General features: G+C 38.1%; 3 protein-coding genes across 6 annotated transcripts in view; 1 reads left to right on the top strand and 2 right to left on the bottom strand.

Moving 5' to 3' along the window:
• Positions 1-703: 703 nt before the first annotated feature.
• bcl10 (B-cell CLL/lymphoma 10) lies at positions 704-4933 on the bottom strand. 2 transcript variants are annotated; one of them, XM_015369856.1, is made up of 3 exons: positions 4513-4933; positions 2982-3270; positions 704-2896 (listed from the first exon to the last, which is right to left on the bottom strand). In XM_015369856.1, exons 1-3 carry the CDS (start codon positions 4561-4563, stop codon positions 2493-2495), a joined length of 744 nt encoding a protein of 247 aa, XP_015225342.1. In that variant the 5' UTR covers positions 4564-4933; the 3' UTR covers positions 704-2492. The 2 variants fall into 2 exon arrangements, with proteins under 2 accessions (XP_015225342.1, XP_015225341.1); XM_015369855.1 differs by having other exon boundaries at positions 706-2902; positions 4513-4929.
• Positions 4934-10425: 5492 nt separating this feature from the next.
• On the top strand, positions 10426-12187 carry LOC107081696 (protein CYR61-like). Of its 2 annotated transcripts, XM_015369891.1 has the most exons (5): positions 10426-10622; positions 10701-10914; positions 11000-11338; positions 11427-11624; positions 11707-12187. In XM_015369891.1, the coding sequence occupies exons 1-5, from the start codon at positions 10581-10583 to the stop codon at positions 11712-11714; spliced, it is 801 nt and encodes a 266-aa protein (XP_015225377.1). In that variant the 5' UTR covers positions 10426-10580; the 3' UTR covers positions 11715-12187. The 2 variants fall into 2 exon arrangements, with proteins under 2 accessions (XP_015225377.1, XP_015225376.1); XM_015369890.1 differs by having other exon boundaries at positions 11427-12187.
• A 952-nt stretch (positions 12188-13139) lies between these two features.
• Positions 13140-21767, bottom strand: part of odf2l (outer dense fiber of sperm tails 2-like) — an 11061-nt gene continuing 2433 nt past the window's right edge. For both annotated transcript variants that reach the window (XM_015369853.1, XM_015369852.1), the window contains exons 7-16: positions 21562-21678; positions 21283-21468; positions 20882-20991; positions 20636-20771; positions 19158-19268; positions 17109-17213; positions 16289-16389; positions 15892-16054; positions 15622-15747; positions 13140-15534 (exon numbers count right to left, since the gene is read on the bottom strand). In XM_015369853.1, coding sequence (XP_015225339.1) covers positions 15361-15534; positions 15622-15747; positions 15892-16054; positions 16289-16389; positions 17109-17213; positions 19158-19268; positions 20636-20771; positions 20882-20991; positions 21283-21468; positions 21562-21678 — 1329 coding nt within the window. In that variant the 3' untranslated portion in view covers positions 13140-15360. The remainder of the gene's footprint in view (positions 15535-15621; positions 15748-15891; positions 16055-16288; positions 16390-17108; positions 17214-19157; positions 19269-20635; positions 20772-20881; positions 20992-21282; positions 21469-21561; positions 21679-21767) is intronic.

The raw sequence follows: 21767 nt of genomic DNA, 5'->3' as shown, positions 1-21767 counted from the left end.
TTTTTTATTTGGGCCGTTTATCTACCTTCTCTATTGGTTTCTAATTTAACAAATATATCAACAAAAATGAATTACGGTCCGATTACATCAAACAAAATTCTTGATTTTTAGAAGTTAAAGCTAAAATAAAAGGTAAGTATGATGTTTTTTGAAAGTGGGCTGCATTTTTAGATAAGACCTTACATATTTAAACCTATCCCAATCTCAAACGAGCAATTTAACGTTGAAGTTTCAGTAGACCAAAATGTTACATTTCTGAAACAGTGTAAATCTGTTTCACACACAAAAAAAAGCTTTTTCGTTCCTGTCGTTACAACCTTACATTGGATGCATGAAAACCACATAGATTGAATCCATCATCAGCAATAATGGATGTTTTATGTTTGGGATTCTCACTTTTCTAAACAAAGTAGCTGAAATCTATTCTCCATCTCCAATATAACAAGCTGAGTAATTTAATTTCTTAATGTGTCTGATAATTTTCTTATTTGGTTAATAAGTATTGTTCGAGGAGTGTTGAATAAGGCTGATGTTACCATTGATGAGAGAACTGCCACTAATACAGGATTGCATTATGAACCACATCATAAAAGGATTAAAAAAATACCAGCTAACACTTTTAAACCTTTGCAACTTTTTGTAATGCCACTGCAATTTATTATTCTCTGTTTTTCTATCACAGTATATTAGTATATTTTTTTCATTCAAGCACTTTGAAATTTTCTTTCTTCTAAAATGTGTTATAAACTTGCCTTATCTTACACTGAAATACATAGAAGACAAGATGGGATAAACTGAAAAACAGCAGGATGCTTTTATTCACATTGTGTTTTATGCAGGGTTGTAGTGAAGTTCATGTGGTGTGAATCCCTGTTCCCTTACAACAACACATAGAAACAACAGGAAACATCTAATTAAACTGCAGCTGCCATCTTTTCACACCCAAAAAATTTAATCTGAGAAAAAAAAAGAGAAAAAGGAGAAAAGGCTTTTGATGGTGACTCAGAATTTCTGAGCCTCTATACAAGTCAGTCTGGAAATGGTGTGAACTGTGACTAGTGAGAAATAAATGTTTGTAATTAAGTTGTGCGCCAACTATTAGGATAATCTCTGGTTGAAAATGTAATTCTTATTTTTCAGTAAAACACTTTCTCTTAATGAGGAACCAGCTTTGCACATAAACACATTTAAATATAATAACTACAGTTTGGGCCTTAAAAAGATCGTAGCAGGTCATCAAGGTGGAGTCAGAACAGGAAATGGACAAATATTGAAAATACCTTCATTGACGGGAGTATGGACATGGGCTGGAAGCTGACATAACAATCTGTTGATATTTGGAAAAGTGAACATGCCATTCCTACCCTCCTACTAAAGATTTTTCTTTTCTCAGGAATTGCAGGAAAGATTAGAGTTAGGATTTTTTTTTTTTTTTTTGTGGCAGAGTAAAGCAAGTAATGAAGGCACCAGGAAGAGATGATGTAATTATTCCAGGGAGTTAGGGAGAAACGACCCAAGGAGGAAATTAATGGAATAAGACAGCAAGGATACAAGGAGGAAGAGAAGGGAAGCAGATGGAATAAATGAGGTCACAAGGATGCAAGGAAGGAATGGTTAAAAGGAGGTAGGGATAAACGGTGAAGATGTAGGACACAAGGATTGAAGGCAGGATATAAGGAAGGGAGCAATTTTAAGTAAAAGTACAATGTATGAAGGTCAGAAAGACAAATTTAAACAGCAGTGTGGGAACCTTAGCAGGAAGATACCAATATGTTTAATTTTCATACTTGTTCAGACTTGTCAAATCCTGAGAGTTGCATTTTTCCTCCAGCCTCTGTAGGAACCCTGCCTGGTGTAGAAACTCAAAAGGCCCTGTCAGGGTATGGCGAGACGTAAAAAAGGTATGTTTCTTCATTTCCCATCACACTGCTCTATCAGCTCAGGAATCTTTTAATCAAACACCAGCTGAAGGGTTGGAGCAGCCGGAGTTTGACAGCCACGTTACCTCACCCCAACCCGTCCCTGCACACTGCCTGTAAGCTGGCTGACGGAAGGCTGTTCACAAGAAATAACAACACTGACAGCTTTTACATAATCCCACTTGAAATAGATGCCAAAGTGGGTAATGAGTGAGAACAAAAAGCACTTAAAAACTATGTAGAGATAAATGTAGCAGGTTTTCATGCTATATTTGTATTTAAGAATATTAATATGTATCACACTCACAATAACAAAGAAAACATCAATATGTTACATTGTTTCAGCAGCATATGAAATAATGTCTGCTTTCTTCTACACCAAAGCATTTGTATCATGTTATAAAATCACCGTTTTATTGGTTTCAGAACCTCACAGCGGCCCATACCTAGTGGTAAAATGTAGTTTGATGTACTTGATGTTCTATAAAACTGAAGGCAGGAGTGATAATTAGAATGTTTACTGAGTGAAATGGTCTGTCTCTGGATGGGGGAGTGTCACACTGAGAAATACATTCAAAAGATGCTCCTGTGTGATGTTGGAGTGAGCGAGCGCGACCGCAGAGGTTGGAAATTAGGGTCTCCGCTGCTGGAGGACCCTGGAGAAGTGGCGTCTAAGTGGGAGGGCGACTCCGCCGCAACCTCTTCTGGCAGTGGAGGGGCTCCTGGGTCGCCTGGCTTGGGGAGGCTGGAGGAGGTCGAGGACGGGGCCGCACTGAGGCTGGCCCCGGCCACAGGAGGCAGGTCTCCGCACTTCTGTAACGAAGGCAAATTGAGAGAGCTGGCTAGGTCTGAGGTGGCAGGGCTTCGCTCGCCGTCTGGGTGGAACAGGAGGGTGGAGTTGTTTGAAAAGGCGTTGGGGAGGTCAGCTGTTGTAGTCAGGGTGCTAAAGCTGCTGTCGGAGGATGAACTGGAAGCCACTGCAGCTACATCAAAGAGGGACACAATTAAAAAAGAGCAGGAAAGTAACGTTTTACACGTTTGATCCATTCATCAACAACTCACCTCTGAGAGACTCGATCTTCTCGTTCTTGGCTTTTTGCACTTCGTCTGTGATTTTGGCGATGATGAAGTTCTGAGAGCGCAGCTGCCGAATGGAATCAATCAGCGCATCCAGACCTCGAGGGTTCTCGGCCAGCATGTCCAGCAGCGTTGCAGTCCTCTTGGTCTGTGTGCTCCTGCAGCTAATCTCCTCCGCATCGTCCCGTGTCAGGATCCTCCGGGAACGCAGGTAGTCCAGGTGGCGGTCTGCTCTGATCTTGTCACAGAGATAGTGACGCAGTCTGGTCAGCACCTGGGAGATCCAGAGGAACCTCATAACTGGACAAAGAAATATCTTGCAAGAAAACGTAAAGATAAGACTTTAAGTGGAACCGTAATGGTCATTTCACTACAGATCCATCTGCTTTATGAACAAAAGGCTAAATGAAGGAACACAGCAGACAGCTTAGAGTGGAAAAGATAACACAATACTAAGAATAAAAATTGAACTTTATTGATCTCACATTGGAGAAATATACCTCTCCATTTGACCCATCCCTTTGGGGAGCAGTTGGATGCCATTGTGGGTCTCCTGGGGAGCAGTATGGGGTTAAGGGTCTTGCTCAGAGACCTAGAGTGGAGGCTAAGAGAGTAAGGCTTGAACTCAGAAGCTCAGGATTCCCAGCTCTATGCCCTAACCACTCTGCCTCAAGCAGGGTCCCATGGTATTACAACCAGCCCAGCTCTGAAAATCTCACAGAGCTCTGTTCAATCAATCATCAGAACATAGAAAAGTACCAAGCTGTGGCCAACCACCTAATCTGACAGGAAAGGCATGGAGGACATTCATCAGAGCAGACGACAAAGGGCCAATCGTATCGCTGAAAGGGTCACAGAGACCCAAAGCTATCTACGGTCAGGGAATCTCTCAAAGTGCAAGTGACAAGCTTGGCCTTTATGGAAGAGGAAATCCTTTTCAGAAAGGTGGTTTGTTTCCAGTTTGCTCCAACCTGAACAGGTGACACAAAAAGATGGAAGAACTTGTTCAGAGGAGATCAAAATCCACATTTTTAGGCCAAAGTGGATCCATGCGTTACAGTTGTGGATTTGCCACAGTGACAGTGGTCTAGTCAAAGCCCAGACTGAAGCAGAGCAGACTGTACAGGTAGAGACTTTGTCCAGAAACTATCAGACGACAACAAAAAAACTATAATTTTAGTTTGATTTTCACAAATATTAATTCATTCAAGTTCATTTGAGTTGGCCTATCATGTAAATTCAAAACAAAACACATGGCTGTGACCTTAAAGTAAGTGAAAAGTTTTAGGGTTATTCAAATATTCAAACCCTAACATTACTTCTTAGTATTTATTTCACTTAGAATGACACGAAAAGCAGTATATGGGCAAACAGAGAGGGTGTGGTAAATAATTTCCTCATTTAATGGACTTTTATTACCAAACAAGCTCCCAACCTGTTCCAGTTGTTTCCACACTGCTGACCTCATCATCAGGAGTGTTATTATGCCATCTGATGACCTAACTGTTATACTCACGTCTTTCTTAATCTCTGCCATTTCATCTTCAGTGAGGTGGGGAACATCCATCTCTCTCTTAAATCAAAATCCAGGTGTTCCGGTTCAACAACGTCGACTTAAATAGAGTTACACGTTTAAAATCGTGCGGTAAACTACATCAATAAACGCTCGACGAGGCTTAAATGACGTGAAACCGCATGATTAATCGTTAAAAGACAGCCTATTCCCTTTCTATAAAGTTTTCTATGTCAATCACGGAAAAACGGCCGGACTTCCTGATTGTGTCGATGTTATAATACGTCGACGACAAAAGAGAGAAGTACCCAGAAGAGAGCACACACTTCACTTTTACTCTTAGGCGTCTGTTTAGTGGCCTTTTCTGGGAGTAAAATTCATAAATATTAAGGTTTAAATTTATATGAGCCGGTAAAACTTTCAACTTCCTCGAATAGAAACACTGGAGGGGGAAATATCTTTCACTTCTAAAAACCTTTAGAAACGCAGGTGAGAAGCTATTCTCATTTAGACCACTGGGAGGTGCTGTTGGACTCTTTTCAAAACAGCAATTTCATCCTGGTATAAATGTCTAAAATAAATAAATATATCTAATTCAGTGTAAAGAGAGGAGTTCATGTGGAAGATTTTTCCAGTGATGTGCATCTAAGAATGGATTAATAAATACAACTCAGTTCAATTCTGTTTTTTTATATAGCGCCAATTCACAACACATGTCATTTCAAGTCACTTCACAGTTAACCAGATCATACAGTCAAATTGATTCAAAGTTTTCTATCTAAGACAAACCAGTTGATTGCATCAACTCATTGACTCGGATACAATCACACTAAGCATTATTGTAGCAACAGTGGAGAGGAAAAACTCCCTTTTAACAGGAAGAAACCTCCAGCAGAACCAGGCTCAGTGTTAGAAGGCCATCTGCCGAGGCCAACTGGGGTTCAAGCAGAAAGAAGAAGACATAAAAAAGAAGCAGAGATACAAAAAGCAAGTGTAGGAAACACATAGCTAGGCAGACGAGCTCTGAGCCGACTCCTACGTCAGAGGATGAAGAGAGCACATCCAGCCAGTCACATTCAGAGAAACAGGACTACACTGGAAAACAGGCCGATCTCCAACATCTACAAACAAAGTTGTTGATGGCAGCAGCATAGATGATATTTCTCTCTAGGGTGGTGTCACAGCCAAACAGGAAATTACCAATTGAAGCTACTATGAGAAAAAGCAGAGAGAGCATAACCATAGAGATTGAACTAACATACTCTGCAGAGTGAAAGAATAGAGATAGAATGAAGCAAAATGATGAAATGGGGGTCCCTATGTCCTCCAGAAGTCTAAGCCTATAGCAGCATAACTAGGTAGCTCAGGATAACCTGTGCCACTCTAATTTTATCAAATTAGATTTATCAAAAAGGAAAGTTTTAAACCTACCCTTAAAAGTAGACAGAGTGTCTGCCTGGATTTTAGTACCAATTTTGCCTCACAAAAGTGCTGACAAACCTTTAACTATTTCACACTTACTCCAGGACATAACAAAATGATAGGTGAGATAAAATTGTAAAGTGAAAAATAAATAAAAGAATGCCAGGAGACCCATGAAATCCAACACCCTTTACTGTAATTACAGCTGCAAGTATTTTGAGATGTTTCCACAATATTGTGTATTTGAAACTGACAATCTAACATGAATTTGCTTTAATATAGAATTTTATCAGAATAATATTTGTAATTTTTCATACCTTCAGTTTTATTACTAAGAATTCAAAGGAAAAGCTCAATACATAAGGTTTAGATTTTTCTTCCAGTTTAATCCAAATATTTCACAAATTGAGGGCTTTCAGAGGACATCTGAGCCAAACTTGTTTTATCATGCTCTGCAATGCCTATCAAAACAGCAACCCCAAAGCAGAAAGCCAAACTGAGAGTGAAACTGTCAGTGGACTTTGGTTGACCTGTGAAATGGATTTAATGTCAAAGAACTGCTTTCACAACCCAACAATTCTGAATCCAAGGTGTGATAAAAACACACCATCTTTAAATGTCAAGTGATGAAAGGCCACTCATTTTGAATTGTTTTCTTGAAAAAACACCTAATAAATGTGGGAGAAGAACGCATTTTACGGAAAAGATGATGGTCAACATTTGCCGTCATTGCATTTCCAGTTGTTTGTGCCAAACCTCTTGGGACCAAGGACAATGAACTTGTTTTACACAAACTGCATGTAGAGACTGCAGGTTGTACAGAGGAAAAATCAGAAAAGAGATATTTCTATTAGTTATTAACCAGATTTTTATTCATGTCCATTTAAGTCCAACACTCTTAAGAAGTGCTATTGAAATTACAAGTATTCTAGATCTTCTGTCATTTCCTACTTATTACAAATTTTTGAAAATAATATTTATCTGAACATTTCTGGTAGATTTTACGAAGACATTGTTGAAGTGGTGTAAAAATAAAATATCTTTTATTTTTGGTAATGAAATACCTTTAATGTGGTATGTGTATAAATTGTTATCAACCTAATATATTTTGAAATTCCAAATAAGGTGTTCAGGACTTTATGTAGTCTGAATGTGCTTTATGCATGAGTTGTTTAATTTATTTGTTTCAATAACAGTGTTGTTCCCTTTAAATGGTACAAATCTGTTATTAAACCTATTCCTAAATAAGCTAATGATGATCTTCGAGTACCTCTCAATACAGAGGAAATTGTCTCCTCAGTACATTATATAACATTTCTTCCTGCTAGATGCCATGTCCTTCAGAGTATTTGGTGCTTTGAACAAGACAGAAAATGTATTGTATCCTATATATATACTTTATTACCAGATTAACTAAAAAGATACCCCCTTTTGTTTATTCTAGGTGATTTAAAATAAGGCATTGGAAGGGATTATAGAGATTTATATTATTTGAAGCTACTTCAACCAGGTTGATGGCAATAAAGTCTCTGTATGTGTCATAATCTTGGAGCTGATGAAGGGTTTAATTACTCACTCTATACACCAGTCTTACTCTGCCCGGTTTCTAATTACTGCTCATCTGACCCACCTACTCCTGCCTCTATTTAAGGAGCTAAAATCTTTTCATGTCATTCAATGCCAATCTGAAATCCAATGTTCCTCTCAGCTAATGTGGTTCTGAAAATTCGTATGCTCACATCTTTGGTGAGAAGTTTCCATTGTAAACCATAATAGTTAACAGTTTGCTCTTTATGTGTTGGCACTGACTCAAAATAGCCTTTTGTACCCTTTTTAGTTAGCGAAACGGTAAAAGTCTGCTACCCCCAGCCTTTTGTTCTCAGTTTCCAATAAAAGGAAGCTCATTTTTTCCATCACAATTTCCTTTGTTGTTTGATGTGGATACAGCAGGATGCTTTTCGTGTCGCTGCTTCAAAGAAACATTGCAATGTTAATCTTGAGAGGTGTAAAGCTTCAGGCTTGTTTTCTTCTTTATTGCACCACATGTCTTCCTTTAAAAACTACCCAGAATTCCTCTGCTTCAATCAGTCCAGGAGGCTACATTTGAAAGTCAAACACTGACACCGATTTTAAGCCAGTCCACACCCTGATAGCTGATTGACTGGAATTCAACTCTTCACTTTTAACACCGGGATGGTTAGATAACACAAAGGCCCACTGCATGTGTCTTCAAGCAGTCAGAATAATCCATCAGCCAAGAGGGAAATTCAGCTGCTCATAAAAGTATGCAGCTTCCCTTCAGTATTTATGTCAGAACTTGTGGTGCCCTGATGTTGAGCTCACATGTGCATGTGCTGAAGGTGCAGTGTTCAGAAGGGTTGGCAATGGGTATTTGCTCAGTTTTATATTAAAACATCTTAAGATCCAAAGTTTGCGGTTCAAAATGGCTTTCTGATATCTAAAAAGATGCTGATTTTTGAGGAATTTCAGGGCTAGTTTGAATTTCATGCTATAGCTTTGGGGGTTGATTTTTTGGTCCTTAATGTGCGCTTTCATCATTTCATAGTAGGTAAGAATAATCTTTAACAAACTTGTTTTTTTTTCTATTACTACATACACAGACTTTAATTAACTTTAAATATTGAAAAAATAGAATAGAATAGAATAGAAAATCCCTTTATTTTTCCAAAATTGGGAAATCGTGGTGTTACAGAAGTAAAAGGTTATAGTAGAAGTAGTCATACAATGTGTATAAAAAAAACATATAAGAAAATAAAGCAAATAGAATATTGTACTGAACAGTGTTTTTACAATATAGATACTCTGTATGTGGGGAATAAGAAAATCATTAACATTTCTGGACATTGCAGTGTCAAAATTATGTTTTGATATCGCAAATAAAGTATTCATGTTCAGATTATGGTTTCTACTGGCAGCTACTGTTCCATCAGCCTCCTGGGCTCACCCATGGTTGTAGGTAGAAAATTCAATATGTTAATAACAACAGATTTCCCAAAGATAACTTTATAAAGTATGTGCTGCAGATCAGGAAAAACAATCATCCATGCAGTTTCCAAACAAAATGAAGGTACAAATATTTGTGTAATTTATTCCACACCATGAAGGTATCTTCCTCCATGTAACCTCACCGGGGTGGGGGGATCCCCATGCAGGAGTGGGAGTAGTAAATAATAGATAATAGATGCTTTGGTTGACTTATTAATACCAACTAGCCATAGCAGAGATTCCAATAAGAGAGATTTATGCTGGCAGCCTGCAAAATCCATAATATGTCCTGAGATAAGCCTCATTTTGTTTACCTCATTTTAGAAAGTGTAAATGACTTTAATCATATGGAAAGTGCCATTAACATTAGAGAACAAACAGTATCATAAACTGTTTTGTCAACATTTGACATTTTGTCTACCACTCTTTGATCCATAATCTTGAATTCAAAACAGCATGAGAAGGATTTAGCACAACCGCAACCACAGCAAGATACATATGTAGATCCAGGTAAACTGACAGGCAAGCTGGGAACTAACCAAGAGCCAACTAACCAACTGGTAAAAAAAATGTGGCGTTGATGGAGGAATGACTCAAAGAAAGTCACTGTAATGAGAAGGTCATAAGAAGTCTCATCTCACATCAACAGGAGCACAGCATCTGCATAATGAAACATGGTGGTGGCAGCATAATGCTGTGGGAAAGACACAAGCGCAAATTTATTTAAGACATACCGGATCCCCTAATCTTGCATTATTTTAAATAAAGCCAGATTTGTGGCAAAATGTGGAGTTAGGGTGTTTGGATAATTTTGAAAGTCTCAGTATGCAAAGATACATCATAGACAAATGTAGATTTGTATAAACAGCAAAAAATCTAAAAGGGTAAAAAATTATTAAAATAAGTGTATTTACCTTTAATTTGAGTAGGTGAATGATCTACCAATGGAGTGAGTAGTTTTACTTTTAAAATAAGGTAATTAGATATTATGCACTTGTAATAAGACAACATAATTGTTTTTTTTTTCTTATTTTAATGTAAATTGTTTTATTCCATTGGAAAAGTGTCTAACTTATCTGCTTAACTCAAGACCAAATGCACTTACTTCAAGAAAAAAATTTTTTTACTTAGATTTCAATTTTTTGCAGTGTATGTTTATGCAATTTTTGTCTAAAATAATCCGCAGCATCAATTTACCATAATTACATAACAGAATTCCTCTTTGGAGGATGATGTTGGTTTATTGTAACATCCAACAAACCACATGTTTTGCAAAACTGAAAAAAAAAATGGATAATGTTATTAAAATCAATTCAAATTTAAACAAGGCTTCCATATTTATGAAGTTCTGATGCAATGAAGCATATTCCATTTAGTCTTTTATCAATCTGAAGCAGAGTTTAAAAGGTTAATTTGAAGGGAGCGCTCCAGCAGGATGGCTCTTGGCAAACTTGGAGGGAGGGGGAGACCTTCTGCAGCCGAGCTCATGGCAGGACGCACAGGGAAGCATTCCTCTCATAGTTTAGGAACATCTCTTCAGCGTTCACGTACATCAGATCTGTTTGATAAAAGGGATCAAGTCTGGAAGGGAGAGCTCACTGGCAGTTTTGCCAATTCTGATCTGTAGAGACGGTTTTGTGAAGATGTGGAAGTTCTTTGCTGCTGTGATCTTTTGCGTTACTCTGGTGAGGAGCCAATTTCTGTCTTTTTCCTGATTTTTGGTACCTATATATTTTTTAGAACAATTTACTCTCTCATGTCAGGTGTCAGCTTCATGCCCCACAGCCTGCCAGTGTCCTCCTGATGTCCCTGTATGTGCAGCAGGGGTGGCTCTCATGCTCGACAGCTGTGGATGTTGTAAGGTCTGTGCAAGGCAGCTCAACGAGGACTGCAGCAGAACTCGACCCTGTGACTCTGCGAAGGGACTAGAGTGCAATTTTGGGGGTGGATCTGATGCAGCCCAGGGCATCTGTCGAGGTATGATGTCTTCTGCTCTCCTCACTGTCTAGTTAAAATGTATTTTTCTCCTAAACATGCATGTTCTCTGATTTCTTTTCAACAGCTAAACTGGATGGGAGAAGCTGTGAGTTCAACAGCAGAATATATCAGAATGGAGAGACCTTCCAGACAAACTGCAAATATCGATGTACCTGCACGGATGGATACATCAGATGTGCCTCGCTTTGCAACCGTGACCTTTCAATGTATGAGGTGGGCTGTGCCAAATGGAAGAAAGTTAAAGCGAAAGGAAAGTGCTGTGAACGGCTCATCTGCCTCAAGGATGCAAACACAGGAAGGTCTCTGACAAGGAAGCACAGACAAAAGTATAATAATGATGCATCTGAAAAAGACTTTTCAAAAATCTATGAGCGTGGTTATGTTCGGAGAGGAGAATTAAGAGGTGATCACTGATATGCATTGTTCTTTCCTGTTGCATTGTTAAAGTACCCAAGTATGAGTCAGATTTAATTAAAAATGGTTATTTTCAGCTTCCAGGAATCATACAAAGAGGAGCAAGAGTGCAAAAGTATCCCAATGTAAGCTTCAGACCACAGCCTGGTCACCCTGCTCCAAATCCTGTGGTCCCGGAATCTCCTCCAGGATGACTAACAACAACACTGAGTGCAAACTAGTGACTGAAACTCAGACCTGTGAGATCCATTCCTGCAAAAAAACTCCCAACAAAGGTACTCCCCTAACATCGGCGATTTGGTTTAAGGTCGTATCCCCTCTACTATTTCCACAAGTTTCCAACTTTTTGTCTCACAGAGTGCTGAAAACTGTAACAACCAAGGAAAGGCCTTTCATGAGGTTCGGATGTCATTCGGTGGCTGTCATAGTCTGAAGTCATTCCAACTAAAACACTGTGGGTCCTGCTCAGACAGGCGATGCTGCCGTCCTCACAGGACCCAGACTCTATCTGTCAGTTTCAAATGCAAAACTGGAAGGAGGAAGGTGGTGATGACTGAGTCTTGCTGGTGTGATTTCGACTGCATTGAGGGGAGCAGTAACAGACACAGTCTCTATGGACGCTTTAATGGCATGCAGAAACTACAACTGTGAATAGGGATCCTAATTCAAGTGGAAAAATGATCAGAATTTGCTTTATGGCACTGGAGCCTTGTAATTTGCTTCTTTCATGTTATGAAAGTCTTTTTCTCACAACTCTATTTTTGCCTATTTGTTGTTCTAGCTGCTTCTTGTTATTTTTTTTAAACCTGCCTAAAAATGTAGACTTATAATTTTATTGTGCCACTATAAATAAACATAACATAACTGTTAACAATATGTTTTTTTACCCACTTAGTTTGGTTGCTTTTAAGCATAAAGAAAAGGGGGGGGGGAGTGTTCTGCTCAGAGGCCTTTCCTCAAACAAGCTGACAGTGATATCATCCAAGGTATCATTGTTAATAACTAACAGGCTGTACAGGTGCATCATTGTTCTATTTAATACAGTCATGTAAATTTGACTTTCTCACATCATGTGCCAACAGTGTAACTTATCAGCGTGTTACAGATGCCCTCACATGATGTTGTAAACACTGTTAGTCCTACATGGTGCACATATTTCCTTCAAAAGTACCGTGTTTGTTTGTAGCCTGCAAAAAGACAGGAAAGTTAGCTTAATCTCACAGGTAATAAGCTGTTGCTACAATTAATCGAACTTAAAAATCAAGCAGCCAAACAAGAAAAACTAGAAGTGAAGCTGGAACTTGTGGCTCACAGGGTCACTGGTTGGTATCGATCAGAGTCACCTTTTTGGTTCCAGTCCTGCAAAAATTCATCATTGGTTCACATTGACCGAATGTCATACAGTTCAGTTGCTTGAGGTCTATTGGCTTCACATACATGAAGTACACAAATGCTGTGATCTGCCACATTTCAAAGGTGTGAGAGATCTTACAGCTTGAAGCCTCAAAACAATTCGACCATCTGAATGTTGCAGCTGGAAGCAGGACTGCAGGGACCAAGCAACATGTTGGTAACTCATTCTGCTGATCTGCTGTTCAGTCATTTCAGGTTGCGTCAACAAGCCACAACACAATCACACTCAATGAAGTGGCCTATGAATGTATTCCTCGTACAGCTCAGTTAAAATTATTTATAGCAGTTAATTTTATTTTAATTTATCAGTTTATTTGGCAGAGAATGTACATTAATTAATATTTCTATAAAAGTATAAGAATTAGCCTTAGCAGCTATCTTTCCATCCAGATGTTAACAGTCATTCTAAACACAAGTTTTAAGTTAAAATCCACACAATATGAATTTCCCTTTTGGGGAAATTCAGAATAAAGTAGTTTTGTATTGGATTGAATATAACACTCAATTGCATTATGTTATAATAAAAAAATTAATCAAACATGCAGGAATTCATTGAGTTAGTGCTGATAGGATGGGTGATCAACGAGCTACTTCCTCACATGAACCTTAAACGTGTTAAAAGTGGCCACTTCCCTGAAGACCACTGGTATTGTGTTAAGTTAAATCCTTGCCAAGGTTAGGAAGAATGCAAATCCCGGTTTTTAAATAAAAGTTTACATTAGGAAATAAGCTACATCAGAAAAATCAGAGTAATCTGCATCTATAAAGACATAGATGTTCCTGAACCTGCAATGTAAACCTGATTATTTTTCCTGCTGTGGCTCACATGGTGGTAACAATTATGAACCCTAAACATCTATAAGGTTAAATGTTCAAGAAATGCATATCATTGTCAGTGGAAGACAACACTAAATCGCCTCCCAACATTTTTTCCGTTTCCTAAATACAGCACTGCCAAAAACAACTAACAATCCCACATTAAATTATTGTTCATATTTATGTGCCACAAACAAGAGGTACAACATGTACAAAATAGGATAAGATTAACTTGAACAGTAATTAATGATCCAATCAGATTCTTACGGGCTCTTCTTATTTTAAAATGTATCTGTAAAAAATATTTAGACTTTTAAAGAGATCTACAGGACAACTAATCACCATTTAAAAAGGTATGGCATCACAACCAACAGTAACAGTACAAAATAAAAACCCAGTAATTCACTTTTTTTTGTTTTTTTACAAAAAAAAAAAAAAGACAAAAAATTCTTCACTTACCAGCAATTGGATTTTATATTTGGGGGAAATATCCCAAAGTCAAAACTTATTCAGTAGTTGTATTTGCAAAAAGACAGCATGATCTTGACAACTGAACATTTAATTTACAGCTTGATTGATCTCATACCAGCTGAGATTTAAATGACGGAAACATAAAATATGCATCGCATCATCAACACGAATAACTACAAAAAAACAAACAAAAAACAAAAATACACTATTGGTTCCACACTCATAGAATATCTTTAAAACATTTTTTTTGTCCAAACATCAGAGGAGCAGATTTATAGGGTTAAAAACAAAAAAGTAAATTCCTAACATCACCATGTAAACGCTTAATGCGTCACTGTTGATGTTTTAATACGTTTCAGACATAATAACAGTGCTTAATGAACTGTAAACTTCTTTGCAAAATTGTAAACTTAAAAACAAAACTGCAGAACTGATTACATTTGACATGACTACGGTAATACATTATGAATGATAAAAGTAGGAAAATCTTTACTGCACGTATGAGCCTTTTTCTTTTATTTGTAAGAAAGCTAGGATATTTCATAATCTTTTAAAAAGGCAGAGCTTCACCTAGAAGATTTATTTCATATAATCCCACCTGGTTCTACCCTTATAATAAAACAATACCCATGGTCTGTGTCGATTTTCAAAGGTTTTTAGCTTTAAAATTAATAAGAAAATGGAATCTGCCCTCAGGGAGGAAAACATAAAAAATCATAAAGCAGAGTCCACAGAGAGCAAAGACTACCTAGTAATGATTGCATGGAGGCAGGGGATCTCTGACAAGATGAAAGGTAAACTCAGGAACCTGCTTCCAGGTAAAAGTATTAATGTTCACTGAAGTTTCTAGGATCTCATGAGCTAAGACTCAAATATAGAAATGTAAAGAATAATGTGGTATTCAAATATCCCACATGGGGAAAGCAGAAAGTATTCAAGCTTTACAGATGATCGACATTTTAGCTGGAGCACCATCATGTGTAGAGTATAGACAGCAAAAATCATCAATCAACTCTTGGGTTGTAAAGAAAATTCACCAAATACCACCTTTATAGGTCTTAAATTTAATATTTTCCAAATAAACTCAAATGTTTTTTTTTTTTATCTAAACATGTGCCCTTAAAAAAGAAGAGGGAAATCAGCAATATTATCAGAGCTCACAGATGAGGATAATTGTTTCTGCTGCAGCTGGTTTACGGTCACATCTACAAAAGTAGCACCAAGAGTTTGGACCTGAGATGACATTTTTCTTGCTTGAGTCATATTTAAAATAAATAATTACTTAGAAAACTTTACTAATTCAAGCTTTCATCATCTAAAAAAATAAGATGATCCCAAAGCTGATGTTTGCAGCCCGTCATCAAACATTGTCTTGTAAGAATTTTTGAGGAAATCTACGTAGTTCTGAATGCTTCTGTTGTTGCTCTCTGATTGATCCAGACTGAGCTGCAGGTCCTTCAGTCGTACCTCAAACTGCTTTTCTGCCTGCAGGTCGATGACAGACAAGCAGCAGTTCACTCTCACATCTTATCATTTGCAAAAAAAAGGATGTTTTAGTAAAGTGATGCTCACCGTTTGCTTGCTTTGACGGAGAAGCCTCAGTTCATTATCCATTCTGCTCTTCTCAGCTTGCAGCTCCAGGATTTTAGTCTGAAGAGTCTCTTCTCTGGAGGAGGCTTGACTTTTTACTTTGTTCACCTGAAAAACAAAATCCAATGTGTTCTAGTTTTTCTATGTTAGACAAATAAAGCATTTATATGGCATGGATTGTTGATTTTTTTTATTTATTCTATGATGTAAAATGTTTCCAAAGTGTGCTGCTGTTGGCCAGCTTAGGGTTACCTGCTCTCTGACATCTGACAAAGCTGCTTCCAGCTGCCGGTTTAAAGCCTGACACTCTGAGGAGCGCTGATCCAGCTGCCGGTTGCTGTAGTTAAGAGCCTCTTCCTGAGCTGCCAGCTTCCGGACCAACTCCAGGTTCTCCTGCTGCAGCAGGTCCATTTTTCTAAAAACAGAAATGATTGATATCCCATAACACTAACTAAACTAACAAAGTGAAGGTTTCCCACAACTTTTAGATGCGTTTCTGCTTCGACACACCTGAAACAAATAACTGGATCATCAGCAGAGTTCGGTAGAGCCTGACTCTATGCTGAGGAGGTAGCTCAGCTTTTTGATTTAATGATACTCTATTCTAATCTGAGCAGAACAGCAGAGGGTGGTTTTCTGTGAGCCTTACCTTTGGAGCGAATTGACTTTTTCTTGCACTTTCAGATTGGCTTCACGAACCGACTCTCTCATCTCTACAGATGAACTCAACTGTTTAGCTTGACTCTCCATCTGCACATCAGAATAATAATTTCTTAGATGCAGAGGAATCCATTGAAAATTAATTATTTATTATGATGCTAAACACAATGTAAGTGTGTAACAACTCACAGCACAAAAATACAGACAAACATATACAGAGGTGGGAATCAGTATATATGCTTCAACAAAACACATTTCTTCACTGCAACCACAGTAACCCACAAGATCTGGAGGTAAAACACACCAGGAGACATAGAGGGCGTACTGCCACCTAGTGGTCTAATGTGGGGAAATGGGTTTTACATGCATGTGCTGATGAGAACAGTTAGCATTGCACACCTTCAACTGCAGATGCTTAACCGACTCTGACTTTTCTGAGCACTTTCTCTCCAAGCTCTGCAGGTTCTCCTGACAATGAAAGAGACTCTGCTCAGCTTCACTCAGTAACTGAGGGTAAACCTTCAGCTCCTCTACATGCCCCTGCAGCTCCTGCCTCACCTGGGCTCCAGAACGGGTGCAGCGCAAGAAATAAAGAAGGCACAGAATAAAAAAGCCTTTAAGCTTCAAAGCTCTCAGTTATTGCGACTCAGACTGAACAGGGTTATGCCAAGTTAAGTTGTCAAAATGCATAATTAAAGTTTTTTTTTTTTTTTTTTTTTTACATCTTGTTGACGGGTAATTTATCAGCCACAAGGAAAGAGGTGTGGAGATGAAGATATTAGGGGAATAAAAGATGGAGATGCATTTACCATCTGAACTTCGGTTCCTTTTCCCCCTCTTCTCTTTTCAGTTTCCCTCAAAAGATCAGAATGTTTCATTCGAATGGTTTCAATCTCAGCTCTAAGTTCTGCTACCTATAAAAAGAGAAACTGGTTAGTCTTTAACATGATAGCTTCATTCCTTTTTTTATCTGCTTGTATGACATTGTGGTTATTTAAGTAAAAAAAAACAACATTAATTTAGTTGGATTTTATTAGCAGTTTTAATTTCACACACAAAACAACACCAGCTGAAAGCTGTGTGCTGATTAGGCTGTGATTTCCCCATTTTTAGAAAAAAAAAATTCAAGGATATAAATTGGATCCTTTAATTAGCTGTAATCAATAATAACATTTCCTACAGTGCAAAGGAGTAGTGGATGTTCTCTAAGCCCCGATACTGTTTGGAAAAACCACGTTAGTGCCTCTAGTATGCAGACTCTTGCAGCGCTCTGTTCTTCCAGAACTCAAGCCAAGATTGTTAGAGTCCTCCGCAGAAACAGAATCCCCATTTAAACATAATAATGATCACATTAAAAAAAATGAAACTTCCCATTGCTTAAAGGTCCAATATTATACTATATTTGAAATAAAAAAATATTAAAAATGAGACCCTTAGAGGCTGTTTTTGTCATTTGTGCAGGAAAATGATTCTCAGATTAGGCGGACAGCATGTACCAAAAAAATCTCCTTATTCAGCCTTCCTCTGGATGAGCTGATTTGGCTTTTTACCCTCTGCCCTCCCAAAGGCAACGCCCCCACAACCTGTAGTCATGACAACCAGACACAAATAGCTGTTACAAAATGTTTATAATGTGAAATTTGCATAATATGGGACCTTTGATTTATGTATTTTTTCTAAATAAACACATGGGTGGCAGTGAACCTGGTAAAAGATGCCATTTTGCATCACCATCTTTGATTATGGTAGCTGAAACGGGACATACCGGTACGTGTTAGCACTGCAAGTTATATCTGTATATGAAGATGTGTTGTCGGTGAAGGAAGCAAATATGACTAGAGATCATTCTACTTGCTGTTTTCAGTTGAAATGGAGGATCTTCCATACTTTTTTTTTTTCCAGTGAGAAAGTAACAAAGCAAAGGAAAAAATTGATTACTAAAAGAGAGGAGTCTGTCGACGTGGCTTTAAACAGGTGTTACAACACAATCTGTGATCCATCATTTACTGGTGCATGCTGTTGCAGATACTCTAAAAAGAAAAACAGAATCATAACCTAAGGTCACAAAACTAATACCTAAACCTACAGAAGTCTGTGGTGAAACACATAGTGCCCCCATGGGTCACCAAATACTGTATGTTGCAAGAGAGATAACTCAGAGGGAGTGGAGCTTCAGAGAACAGACAGAGTGTTGCAGGTTTGTTAATTCAGTGCAGAGACAGCTAGTTTATTTGTTAGCCTACAGTGAACGAGCTCTGTTTCTACATCCATCACCTGCTGTTATTCTTCACAGACATCATACCAGCAGGTGACCAAAGCAACTGGCATTAGCTTGGTATCAAAACCTCAGAGGACAGAGTGGTAATTAATTTAGATAGATAAAAAATAAAAAACAAGCAAAAAAACTGAATATTGTAACGCTCTGTACCTTATTGCTTAACAGAATAGTTCAACTTGTGCAGGATGATGACATTGTCACCTTTATGGTAAACTCTACACTTCTGTAGTAGTTAGTACACATAACAACAACCCACCAGAGTTGTTTGTAATTCATTTAGCGTACCACTAGATGAGAGTAAACCTTACACACTGATGCTTTAAAAAAAATTCAAAGACAGTGTGAAAAGCAAATAGTGGTAGATTGATAAAGTTCAATGCGCTGCAGGGATCAGGTTATTGAACATTAATACACTAACTAATAAACCGAAAGACTTATTATTACTTATATTTTTGGTGTGATACTGTATAGTGATAACCTTGCACCTTTTATCCTGTTTTATGATTGAAGATACTTGAATCAGTTTTAAACCTCATCATCAGGTCTCGTCAGAACTGGAGTTATACTAAAGAATACAGACCTCATACTGGCATTGTTCTGCTTCACGTTTCCTCTCTAGAGAAGTAGTTTTCTCCTCAATGAGCGCCGACTCACAATCAGCAAGCTGCTCCTCCAACCGAGCTACAGACGCCTGCAATCATGCATAAATAAATATCATTTCGGGAGCAGAACTAATGCATGGGCTTAAAAATGCTATAAAATCACATTGAGAAATAAAATGTAATTTATTGTAATTCAAAACAAGAGGAGAAAATTGTGCACATTGGTTACACTCATTGATAAATATGATTGACTTACAGCTTTTAAAGTCCCAATTTCCCAATTTAATATAAAACTGATTATTACAAAAAGAAAGGATTAAAAGAAATTTACAAAAAAAATTTTTTATTTCATGATCCCAAAAGAAGTCTACATAATTATGGGAAATATAATGGACTTTAATGCAGACAGTTGTGCAGAAATTACTTATTGACAACCATATATTAGGGATGTCCCAATCTGATATTAGATTACAAAAAACTAACATCTGATTTTATTTAGCGATATTCCTTAAACAATCCTTTTCTAACATGCTACAGTATAAAATAAGTAATAAAAGCTGGTATGATTCATGCTAATATTATATTATATGCTAATATTATGTCGTATCGGGTCAATATCAGTATCTGCCAATTCTCGAAGCTGCAATATCGCTTCCGTAACGGAAATTAAAAAGATGTATCGGGACACTGCTACATAAAATATGGAGAGTTGAGAAAAAGGCTCATTTAAAAAATTTAGGAGGATTAAGATGGTGTGGGCTTTAGGTGGAGTCAGTGCATAAGAAGTTACCCAAACCAGTTGTATCCAGGAAATGGGCTACGACTGTTATACCCATTGTGTTAGGTCTCCTGAACCAGAGAAAACATCAGAAAATGCTTGAAAAAGACTAAAAAGATCGGGGCTGCAGATTCGTCCAGTGAGGCAAAAAACACTTTTAAGATGAAAGTGATTTTAGTGTTTCTATCAACAAAATCAAACCCACACAGGGTCAACTGTATCTTGTAAAGATGAAGGTCAGAGATAGTAGATCAGATGATGCAGACTGGATGAGGCCTGGTATTAAAACAACCTGGACTCCTTTAACATCTCAGCAGACCCACAGCCTGCTCCTCCATGTCACGCAGCGCTGTTGCTATAATGAATGCAAAATGAGCTACTACTGAGTGCCAAAGCTGTAAACACATTTTCTATAGTAAAAACTAACACCAGGGATCTGTCAGCTGCAGCTCCCTGGTGCAGCTATGTTTGTGTATGGTGAGTCCTTAAACACTGTCAGCACCTGCTGAACTCCTCTCCATCCTCATCTGGCTGTGGTTAACCCTGTGCACCTTTTTCTGTCTCGTCTTTTTAAATGTCATTCTAATCCGTTGTGTTGCATTCATATGTAATAAACCATAAATTAATAGAAAATTTCCTTTAGACTTAAAAAAAAAGTAAAAAAGTGACTCTTTCTACCTTGAGTGTTGCATTGCTGACGGTAAGGTCTCCATTTTCCGCAATCAGTTTTTCAAGCCTTTCTGCCATTCTTTCATTAGCTGCACTTAGCTCGTGCTTCTGTTTCTGCAACCTCAGCTTCAAATCTGCAAATTGACTTCATTGGAGAACAAAAAAAAATAGAATAATTTATCAGTATACTGTAGTATAGCTGTCTTATGTGCATGTAAAAGCCTACAGGCATGAAATATTGAGTGCAGCACAAACCTTTTCACAAGGTTAACGTGAGCAACAAGTTTTTCTTTCTCATCAGTCATCTGCTCCTTCTGCTGTCTCCTGGAATCTTTTTCTGAGCGGGCTTTAGCTAGTTCAGCATCCTGAGAGTGAAAACATCATCCATAAGTTTTTTCACTTGGACTAAGGCTCCTAATACTGTAGTTCCCAACCCTGTTCATCAGGGATCTCTTTCCTGCATGTTTTAGGTGTCTCCTTGTTGCATAACACCAGAAAAGAATGGATGATTAAAAGGATGCTGCAAAACTTGATTGCAAAGGAGGAGTCCTCATTTGAATCAGGTATGCTGGAACAGAGACATATTTAAAACATGCAGGGCAGGGGTCCCTGAGGACCAGGGTTGGGAACCACTGTAATTTGTTTTCATGTCACACCTTTTCCTTAAGCTGGGCGTAGCATTTCTCTATAGCAATTTCAAATCTCTCTGCTCTCAGTTTTTGGGCTCGAGTTGCTTTCTTCAGACATTCTTTATCCTGTGCTGCCTTTTTAGTCAGGGAGGCAAAGGATGCCTTCAGCTGCTCGATCTCCAGCTTCTGCTCTGTTACTGTCCTCTCCAGGGACTATAAACACAGAGGAACAAAAATGTTTCGTAATATCTTAAAACCCTTTTTTTTTCTCTACAGCCTCATGTTAATACAGCAAAAGATGTTTACCCGTAACTGGACAGTCAGGCGATTGTTCTCCGCTTCCTTGTTGCGCAGTTGTCCCTGCAGGCGAGCGCGGGTCGTTTCAGCAGACTTGGTAATGTGAACCACACTTTTAACGTTCGCCTGATAAAAAAAACCCCAATTGAATTATCCAATAATATTGAATTATCCAATACGTATTAAACTAGACAAGGGCCTGGATGAGGATTTTG

This window comes from Cyprinodon variegatus, unplaced genomic scaffold (assembly GCF_000732505.1).
Source record: "Cyprinodon variegatus isolate N-32 unplaced genomic scaffold, C_variegatus-1.0 Scaffold39, whole genome shotgun sequence".
NCBI classification, from domain to species: domain Eukaryota; kingdom Metazoa; phylum Chordata; class Actinopteri; order Cyprinodontiformes; family Cyprinodontidae; genus Cyprinodon; species Cyprinodon variegatus.
Note: the sequence above shows the minus strand (reverse complement) of the source record. Positions and strands in the feature narration are given on the sequence as shown.

Coding starts and splice junctions, on each gene's coding strand:
- bcl10 (XM_015369855.1), bottom strand. CDS start 4,563: ATGGATGTTCCCCACCTCACTGAAGATGAAATGGCAGAGATTAAGAAA. Junction 3,271..4,512: donor TGGCAGAGATTAAGAAAGAC/GTGAGTATAACA, acceptor TGGATCTCCCAG/GTGCTGACCAGACTGCGTCA. Junction 2,903..2,981: donor GAAGATCGAGTCTCTCAGAG/GTGAGTTGTTGA, acceptor TCTTTGATGTAG/CTGCAGTGGCTTCCAGTTCA.
- LOC107081696 (XM_015369890.1), top strand. CDS start 10,581: ATGTGGAAGTTCTTTGCTGCTGTGATCTTTTGCGTTACTCTG. Junction 10,623..10,700: donor TGATCTTTTGCGTTACTCTG/GTGAGGAGCCAA, acceptor CTCTCATGTCAG/GTGTCAGCTTCATGCCCCAC. Junction 10,915..10,999: donor AGCCCAGGGCATCTGTCGAG/GTATGATGTCTT, acceptor TCTTTTCAACAG/CTAAACTGGATGGGAGAAGC.